Consider the following 10,685-nt stretch of genomic DNA (forward strand, 5'->3'; position numbering starts at 1 on the left):
GCCTGGGTTTGAATCCCAGAAGTGGCAGGATTTTTCAGAGGTATTGCTAGCCTGAACTATGGGTGCCATATGGGTTCCTCCCCTGAATACAAAGTTTTTAGCTAAGTGAGTATGCCATCCATTGACTGAGATGTTAAACCATGGACCCCTTGGCTCTTGCCACATGAAGTTATTATAATTCTTAAGGCTTCTGCAATATCTGTTTGATGAAGGTTTCATACTGCTTCTGAGAGATTGTCTCGTAGATTGTTTTGGGTTAAACCTGTGTACACATTGTCTTGTTTACACCGGGTGTTCATTATTTTTTCATTTCCTTCAGGAACCTCATTTATTTCCTATATTTGATGATATACCCTATATTATTCTTCCTCCTTATGACTGCTTGTTGGCATGTAGGCTTGAACAACCAAGTCTGTTGCTTCAGCTTTAACTTCTACTAATAATATTCAATCACTTGCCCACTCCTAAGTTTACTATCCTTCTTCCTACCTTTTTGTTCAATAGAATTGCCACCACTCACTGGCTCTCTTCCCTATTAAATATTACTCTACAATAATCGTTTCAATATTCCCCACCATCCTATCATATCACCTCACACAGCCCTAAAATATCTCTATTCCCTCTCTCAATCTCCCATTGTACATTTTCTAGTTTCCCTGCCCTCAACAACATCTAAACATTCCATGTTCCTATTCTAAATGGTTTGATTCTCATGTGTCTTTGTTCATTTCACTTTGCTAGGATTTTTTAAAGTCACAACAGTAGAAGCAGTGCTTCCCCCACTCCCAGGCACAAAACAACAGCCAGTGGGCTAAGGCCTAGTTGCCAGGGTCAATATTCAAATCTCTGTTCATCATTGTTTCATGGGATAGTTAATTGAGGTTGTTTCTTGTTGCATTGCTCAGCAGTGTTTTTACATGACACCATCACTCGAATGGCTGCCCCACTCTAGCAAAATGCCTCTGCAGTTGACTTTCTGAGGAACAGTTGCTGAGCAGACTACCTTTTGTCTTACACCTATCTTGATTGATGTTTATTGGTTCCTAAAAGACACGTTTGAGACATGTATGGAAAATGTCACATCGATTGCAAATATTTCAGACAGAAAAATACAATTGGAGTTAGAATACAAATGGTAGTCACAAGTAATAAAGAAAACAGGAGCAGTAACAGCCTACATAAGAATAAAATCATTTGTCAACAGAGAACAGAGAGAGATGCAAATCCATCCACAGTATAGAATTGACATTCTCAAAGTAACTAATCAAGTTTGGATTTGAATTAAGGCAAATTTTCTATTTCTAGTTTTCTATGTAATGTTTTCAGGAATTTGACACCTACATAACATTGACCAATCTGGCATGTGGAGGACCTACCAGGAGAAATTATCATTAGTTCTAGGGATTATGTCTTCCACCATGTCAAGGAAGGCCTTCAACCATATCAAGGTTGTATTCCATTGGAAGGAAAATAGAATTATCAATCCTCCTCCATTGCTCATTTTCAATGAAATCATTCGGCTAAATACTTATACCACAGCAATATCTAATTAATAGGGAAACATCTACAAGTCCAAGCACTTTATTGGATTTAATATACATCTTGTTATAAATGTTACATAAAAAAAATAAAATATATATTGTTATCAACACCTCATTTTCTCACAGTACATTGTTGAACCATTATTCTCCGTGGAACTCCAGCCAATAATTAAAACACAATTCAACCACATCCTCCACCAGAACAGCAACTTCGCTTTGGAGGCCTGTAGCCTGATGATCCTCCAGATCCCATCAATGGATTGTATTCTTCAAATGACAGAATAGCAAAATAAATAAATTTCTTTTACTACAAGAGAGAAAAATGTCATAAAGAATGATATTTTCATACGAGGCCACTTTTTTGAGAAAAACGATTTCTTAGCATTAATAATTAAAATTAAATAATCGTGAAAATAAAACAACATATCCAAAGTCATGTATGACTATTTCAAAATAACATCTAATGCTCACTATGACTTACTTATGGTTCATATATGTAAACGGAAAAAAATTCTTTTAAAATATATTTACACAATTTTTACTTCTGTTAAATGCTGCATCTAATCAGGTAGAACACCCCAAAATTTTAATATTACAAATTACCACATTTATTTCGACGGGCGTAAAGAATTACAGATACCATTTGAAGTCCACTAGCAAAAATGAAAACAAAAGTAAACACCTCACTAAGATTTCAAATTATTTTTCAATATATCTTACACATCTCAATAATTCTATTATACTTTTATCAAAGAAACTCTGCCTATTTAAATTAATGAATCCCTCTTCCGAGACTTATTTTCCAAACACCTTTTGAGATTTGAAAAGTCATTCCTATTAATAAAACGAAGCAAACTCAACCTCAACAATTACAGACCTATTGCAATACAATCAGTGTTCACTAAAATATTTGAAAAAATATATTTAAATACTCATATTACTTGAGTATAAATAATTTATATTCATGTCATTAACATGGGTTCCTTGATAAGGGGTCCACCATTTCAGCCTCCATCAACATCATTTCAACCTCTCTTGATAGTAAGAAGGAGAGGATTGACCTTTTCTTAGACTACTACCTTGATCAAAAATTTCCCGGAATTTATTCAGAAAATTAAAAATACAAGTTTATTCATCTAAATCTATATTGTCCCCTTCAAAGTAATCCCCATCGACTGCAACACACTTATGCCAGCGCTTGATCCAATCCTCGAAACATTTTTTATATTCGGTTTTCGGTATGTCCATCAGTGCTTCCTGCGATTTTTCCATTACTTCCTCTCGGCTGCTAAAACGCGTTCCCCGTAATGGTTTTTTAACTCGATTGAACAGAAAGAAGTCACAGGGAGCCAAATCAGGTGAATTCGGTGGCTGTTGGATGGTATTTGTTGCATTTTTCGTCAAAAAATTACGAATAATGATAGCACTGTGCGACGGTGCGTTATCATGGTGCAAAATCCACGAGTTTTCTGCCCACATTTCTGGTCTCTTTCGGCGAATTGCTTCACGCAAACGTCTCATAACGCCCAAATAATACTCTTTGCTTACTGTCTGGCCTTCTGGCAAAAATTCATGATGCACTACACCGTTGTAATCCATGAAAACCGTCAGCATTGCCTTCTTTTTTGACTGAAAACGACGTGGTTTTTTTGGTCTCGGCTCATTTGGTGAACGCCATTCACTTGCCTGATGTCTGGATTGCGTGTCGTACTCATAAACCCACGTCTCGTCTCCAGTAATGATCCTTTTGATGAATGTGGGATCGGATTCAGCCTCGCAAATCATGTCTTTTGCGACGTCAACACGGTCTCTTTTTTGCATGAAATTGAGGTCTTTTGGCACCAACTTTGCTGCTACACGACGGAAACCCAAATCATTAACCACAATGTCTTGGGCGGATCCATAGGCAATGTTCAAGTCCTCCGCTATTTCTCTGATGGTTAATTTGCGGTTATTGACCAACATTTCTTTTACTTTATCAATTTTTTCACCGACTTTCGATGTCGATGGTCTGCCACTGCGTTCATCATCTTCGATTGACTCACGACCACTTCTGAACCGCTCGTGCCACTGGTCAACGACCGTGTTTTTTAGAGAATCGTTGCCGAAACACTTTTCCAACATTTCCAACGTCCGTGCGCCACTAAATCCGTTTTTTACGCAAAATTTAATACAAGTTCGTTGTTGCAAATTTAAATCCATTTCTGAAATTGTAAAAAATCGCCAACACACACAGAGATAGATGTACTCTTGGCTACGTAACTTTTGCAAATGTCAAGTTATGACACTAAGATTTAAAGGGAATATCAACAACAGATGTACCAATTTAACAAAAAAAACAGAACTCAAATCGGAACGATGGGAGCGCCACACGGTGGTTATTCCGGGAACTTTTTGATCAAGGTAGTATGTTTCACCCAGGAGAGATCGTGTGTGAAGGTAACGCCTAGATATTTAATTGAGTCTTCACATTCCATTTCGATGTTCCCGATGAAGTTAGCGTTTGCGAGGGAATTGCTCTTTTTCCAAACATTTATGACTTTTTGATCAAGGTAGTATACCACAGCCTTTGACTCAATAGATCATTTCATTCTTGTTAAACTATTGCAATGTCTGGAATTGATAGGGGCACCTAGGCTGTGGATTCAGCCATATTTAAAAAATCATGATGATGCAGTCACTATATCAGTCAGAGGTTCTGAATTATTAACTAAAGGCAAGTTCAAATTCATTGAGTACATAAGGTCTTCATCCTTGACCCAGTACTTTTTAAAATTTAAAATATAATAATAAAAATAAATGCATTCATCATTTTGATAAATGGTACAACCATATTAAATATTGCCAAGATAAATAGGACATAATATAAAAACATAAATTCTTTAATGTGATGAAGAATGTCTTTAAAATTTCATCAATTGAATAAAGCATGTTTCAAGTAACTAGGTATATGTTCTTAAAATTCAGTATGCAGTCCAATTTAAACTGAGTTGGCAGTCAGATATACAAACAAATGTTCATGTTATGAAATGAGTAGTAAGTACAAATACAGTCTACAATAATTAGTATTCAAGTTCGCCAATTATCCAATAGCATTGTAATGGATGTCATATCTTAATTGGTAAGTTTCTAGATTAACTTTCACATGAACCTAAGCCTTAAAGACCAAAACTAAGCACAGTCATGATTCCAGACCTTTGAATAAAAGGCTTGCAAGAATCAAACGTTGGAATATTATTGGCAACAGAATGAATAGTAGCAAGATATTTAACATGTGAGGAATGACCCCCTAAATCAACACCATAATTCAAATGACATTAAAAGAAGGCATGGTAGAGTAGTAAGCAATACTCATTTGAAGTGAGAATTCTGAGCTTTCTTAACATACAAACAGCTACCCTCAGTTTCTTACAGATTTGACTGTGTGTCTCCTAATTAAGTTGTGTATACAATACAAAATCCCAAAATTTTAGCTGTTTAAATTTCAGTTCTTTTTACTTTAAGACTACATACATTATGTTGGGTTTTCTCAGTTGATATTTTTGTACACAAGTGTTTTCATCAGCATATAAAACTGATTTAGATTTCACATTACAAGGCAAATTATTGATCATGATAATGATGATGAGTATTGGGCCAAATGGGTGTGGGACACCACATTTTATTTTAAGAGGTGAAGATCGACAGCCATAAAGTTCAACCAATTGGTGGCAAACTGACAGATATGACTTCATTAGTTTTAGCTCAACTCCCTTGAAAGCATAATACTCTAGCTTTAACGGTAATATTGAACGATTAACACAGTCAAAAGCCATTCTAAGATCACATAGTGTTACAGAGTCCTTCTATTCAAATGCATTAATGATGTCATTAACTATGGACTCAACAGCCATAATTGTAGACTTCCCAGATCGAAAGCCATACTATGATTTGGAAAACAAGTTATTTGATTAAAAAAATCAGATTTGATCTGCCATTATAGCTCAACATTTTATACAAAAAACAGATACTATGGAAATGGGGCATTAGTTAAATCAGAAATCAAATATAAAAGAAAAATTAAATATATTATTGACCTACCCACAATTTTAATGAAATTAAATTGATTAAAATAATTTTATATGATGATAATACCAATATATTAGTTTCTCCAAACTCTTTTAACTTTGAATAGTAAATCAGCATTGCAGCTGGTACAAAGAAATTAGTCAAACTGAATGATGAAAAAATTCCAGGCAATACATTTTTCTGTCAAACTATCTGCACCCAGTCTTGACAGAACTTGACAAGGGAGACCCATATTAACTGCCTTTCGGGGAAATTAAATTTGCCATGTTTCCTCCAAAGAACTTTGAAGGAAACTGAACAAAGACTTGTTACTAATGCCTTACTATGACCTTATCTAATCCTATACCACATGCAAAATTACTCTTTGGGATTCATCTCCTTTCTCCTGAGTCGTATTTAAAAAGAAAAGAAGGCTAGTCACATCATTGCAAATGCAAGTAAACCAATTTCATCAACCCGTCCAAAAGTTTTGGTTTCCTAGCACTTCCATCCATATTTATTCTTTACCTGGTAACATACTAAATATACTAGTATATGAAACAAAACTTGTCAGGATTGTACACAAATTCTCACTATCACAGTCACCCTACCAAAACCCAGTCAAAACTGCATCTCATATATAATCAAACCAAAGCCGCAAGCTTAGGACCACAGTCAATGGGACTAAACCTGTACAATAAATTACCTCAGAAACACAAAGACATAACTCCATTTAAAAGACAAAAACATTCCTGGGAAAAGTTATCATAGTGTGTATGAATTCATTCATTACAAAATGAGACATATATGTGCAAAATATAACCTAGGCAAAATATGACTTATGTGTATGTAAACATGATCAAAATAAGTATTTTCTTCTGCATATGTATGCTTTTCTGAATTCCTATTTTCTTTATGATGTGTCCTTTATTGCTGTTTTACACCAATCCTTGGATAAATAAAAAATATTATTATCTAACCCAATAATACAGCAAATAATCAACATGATTTACATAATTAACTATTTAGATTCATAGCATAAAATTAGCATCTCAAATTAAATGAAACCATATAGTGAATCTACATCAGTATTTGCTTTCTTTAAATTATTGAGGCATTTCCAAATGGTGGGCTTGTTACTAATCATTTTCATTAAAAAGTGCCCAATAATTATAGAATTTGAAAAATCAATATCTCACCTGGTCTAAGATTGGGTTTCACAGGCTTCTGACTCGATGTTCCAGAGTCCTCTTCCTTGACCTTAAATTTTGATCTGTAGCCAAGTCCCTTTTCATGTCTTTCCCAATCAGCTATCCTTTCAAGGCGATGAGCCTCTTCCATCTGTAATATGCAATGCTTTTAACATTAACAAAATTTTACAAAGAACTACAAAACAATTATTGTGATAGTTGTTCTCAAATCCCCTCATGATTTTTTGAATGTGCATAAGTCTAAAAATCCTTCCCAATGACTACAAGTAGTATGTAGTAGTAGTTATAGGAGAGAACAAAGAGCTAAGGTCATCTGAGCCATTAGGGTAACTTGGTAGAGGTTGAATTTTCAGGAAATGGGGAATTGTGGAAAGAAACCCAACATTGGATACAACCTACTCTTAATGAAAGGTGCCATGCCGCTTAGCATCCCATCCAACGGATGAAGTCCTTCACTTGAAGAGCTCTCCACATGACACCCCAAACAGGAATCTTGATACCTCTTGAAAAATTCTGCCACCGGAAAGATTTGGACCCAGGCCCTCAGGCTGGGAAGCCAGTACACTACCTATCACAAAAACTCAATTTCCCCCCCCCCCCATGATTGCAAGACAAAATTTTAAGGGATTGCATATTCGGATGATCCCAAGAGCTTTTCTGAAGGGAGCAATGATACCTTATGTACACCACATAGATTAACATGATTGATTACATAAAGTGGAACCACAAGAAAAGACCACTTAAAATTTGTACCCAAGTAAGACCGTTGCAAAAATACAGATATAATCCCACTGGGTTACTTATTCACGATAGGTAATTTTCAAGATGGCAATGATTATTCTTTTTAATGGTAGTTAATACCTAGAAGGTTAAGTTTCTGATGGACACCAGGACCAGGCAGTATCTAAACACACTTAAACTTAATATTACAAAAAAAAACGTTTTTATCGGTGCACACACTCATTTTCCTTCATTCCGTCCCAAACCATAATGCTTCCTCCGACTCGTTTAAAATTCAGTTTTACAGAATTACAGGTACATTACCTCGAGTGAAATTTCCTCACTCCAATTATCCTCCCTTTGTCTCCCCTACTGCTGCACTAATTGGATGTCACACTGGTCTCTCTTCTAAATTTTCTACTTAGGAATGCCCCTTAGGTAGATTCAGGGGCTGTATTGAACGAAAAAAGTCCCTACATTTTAAGCTGACCCCCGACATACTCATGACTAACCAGGGAATCAATTATACAAAATCATTTTAAGAGGAGAATAGATTACATGGCAAATTTCAACAAAATTTTGCCTTTTAAATGGAATAATTTTAATGAACACATTTTTTTTAAAGAAGGGTTTTTACATTAGAAATGAAAGTGAAAGAAATGAAAGAAATTTCCTTGCTCAAAGGCTAAATACTTCTGATAAAATTTTCAGAATACTTAGGATCCTTTCTGAGAAAATTTACGAGCATACAACTCTAGATTACAGTGTTAATCATGAAAACTGGAAGATCATACTAAAGTAAAGCATAACTTAAAACTAAAGTGCAATAATTTTACTCTAACCAGGATTACTCATTCAAGCCATAGCCATTTGTCTCTACACAATGATTTGTAAGTTCGCTTAAGTGGAGGTGATGTACTTATCCTATCTGGATACATTAAACAAGGTTTAATATTTTAAGGGCATGAAAAGAAGGAAACAGCTAACTTCTTTTCTGGTATTATACCAACACTTTAAATGACTTCACGAATATTTGTCCTTTCCTAAAATCAAACTCACAAGCAACAGAAATAAATTTCACCTTCAATTCTCAAAACAATAGTTGTTAATATGGACTATCATTTCAACTTAATAATCTTCCCTGATTCTTCTATTGATAAACGTATACAACTATCTCATGTTTCACATGTAATGTCTGTTACATTAACAAATTTCAGCACGATTTGATTATTTAATTTTCACGACAAGAAGCAAATTCATTTCCTTTGAATTGCACAAAATTACCTCTTTTTGCTTTTCCATATACTGCTTTGCCTTGATTTCTAACTCTTCTTGCATTTTTCGACGGTTAGCTTCCATCGTTTCTTGTATAGACTGGAAAATGGTAGGATCTGTAAGAACACAATAAATTTGTTATAACCTTTCCCGCAGTATTTTCACGTCACTACGACATTGCAAATCAAACGTGGGGTGTAGCACCCTATATTAAAAAAAATTCACCTTTGTGGTATTTGGCAGCGTAATCTTTCTCATCCATCTGCTTCTTCCACTGGCCGTAAACATATTTTGCTTTCTTTGTCCATATATAGTAAGACACCGAAGCTAATATCACAATATACCAGCCATAATCAGAGAGAAAATTCGAGCCTGAAAACAATCATCCGTTATACATTAATGTACGTTTACAATTACAACATCTATGATTTATGTAGGCGGAGATCATGAATAATGTATACTCAAGGTCTATGTTACCCGAATTTATAAAGGCTGACAAAAATTCTGGGGTTTGCTCTTCTAACGTAGGAGGATGTACGTTATCATCCTGATCCATTGCTTAGAAGAGCTATGCAACAATACAGTCGAATAATATTAATGTACGCAATATTGCAAGATACAAAACTTATTGCGATATTATTGCAGACAAACGTCACACTCGTGGACGGGCACGAGTTTCTTCTGTTATTGCGATGTTGCCGAATTGGAGGGGTTGCCCGATCAATGTAGAGGGATTTTCAACATTCTCGCATGCGTGTACAGAACGATCAAGGATAAATTTTGAAACAATCACTTCATTCGCATGATTTTTCTATGGTAATAAAATTAATTAAAAATACAGCTGATATAAATCAATAAACAAATGATGCATTTTATCGGCCATAGGGAAAGGAACTCCCATTCACGACCTTAATGATCAACCCAAGGCTTGTTTAGTAGGGCATGTTGGAGAACGCCTTGTGCCATGCCGTATGTAAAATTCACAAATAAAGGTGCGGAGGCGTTCCTTTCTCAGAAAGTTCTGGCACCCTAAGTTTCAGCGTAAGTGAATACGCATTGTTATTTGAATTCTTACCCACTAGACTACCACGCCATATATTTTGAATTTCATAAACAAATATGCCTCATACTGTGGAACCAACCCCTGGGATAATTGCCATTGTATTTTTCACAAAGCAAGATAAAGAAGATTCCAAAGAAAGTTGCCCCATCCTTAACTATAGTACATTACTCTTATTATAGTTACTTTAATTAATAATGAATGCTACCTTCCTCATAATTTCCCTGCCAACATTCTTTCTTTTGATGTTTCATCCATTGCTACAAATCAATAAAACAGTCACATTAAAGAAAATTCATTGCATCCATTAGTCAATTCGTGAAAATCACTCCATCTATATTTTTAACAATTTTATTACATTCCTCTTAATGCCACTTCACTTGCCTCATAATTTTACATTAATCACTATTATGGAATGATAACATATTCATTCCCATGTCCTTCACACTAGTATTTCTGTTTGGAATATGTTCTTAACATCTTGATTTAGTGCAATTAAGCCATTTAATCTTTAAATCTCCTTTCCTCAATCATATATTTCAACGAAGTGTTTCTCAACAAATCATAAGACTCATCCCTGAAATGAATGAAGTATTATATGGTAGATTCACTCATCTAAATGTGGCTATCCACGACTACAAATAGGGTAAGACTGAAGAAAAACAATTCCTGTAGTACAGCATGTCAGGTGACAAAGCATTAGTTACCTACACAGTATGAGACTCACCCATTTTTATACCCATATTGAATACATGTGTTAAGTGATGCCATAAGCTGTGCCAAAGTTTTTGTGCTCTGCCCTCTGCAGGTTTATGGATTAAAAAAAAAATT

At 35.0% G+C, this 10,685-nt stretch overlaps 1 protein-coding gene across 1 annotated transcript; it reads right to left on the reverse strand.

Moving 5' to 3' along the window:
• Nucleotides 1-1,565: 1,565 nt before the first annotated feature.
• On the reverse strand, nucleotides 1,566-9,456 carry LOC139688290 (selenoprotein S-like). Its single transcript, XM_071585772.1, has 5 exons — nucleotides 9,272-9,456; nucleotides 9,020-9,166; nucleotides 8,804-8,910; nucleotides 6,788-6,929; nucleotides 1,566-1,808 (listed from the first exon to the last, which is right to left on the reverse strand). The coding sequence occupies exons 1-5, from the start codon at nucleotides 9,348-9,350 to the stop codon at nucleotides 1,723-1,725; spliced, it is 561 nt and encodes a 186-aa protein (XP_071441873.1). The 5' UTR covers nucleotides 9,351-9,456; the 3' UTR covers nucleotides 1,566-1,722.
• Nucleotides 9,457-10,685: the final 1,229 nt, after the last annotated feature.

This window comes from Hetaerina americana, unplaced genomic scaffold (genome assembly GCF_022747635.1).
Source record: "Hetaerina americana unplaced genomic scaffold, ioHetAmer1.1.p SCAF_2, whole genome shotgun sequence".
In the NCBI taxonomy this organism is placed as follows: domain Eukaryota; kingdom Metazoa; phylum Arthropoda; class Insecta; order Odonata; family Calopterygidae; genus Hetaerina; species Hetaerina americana.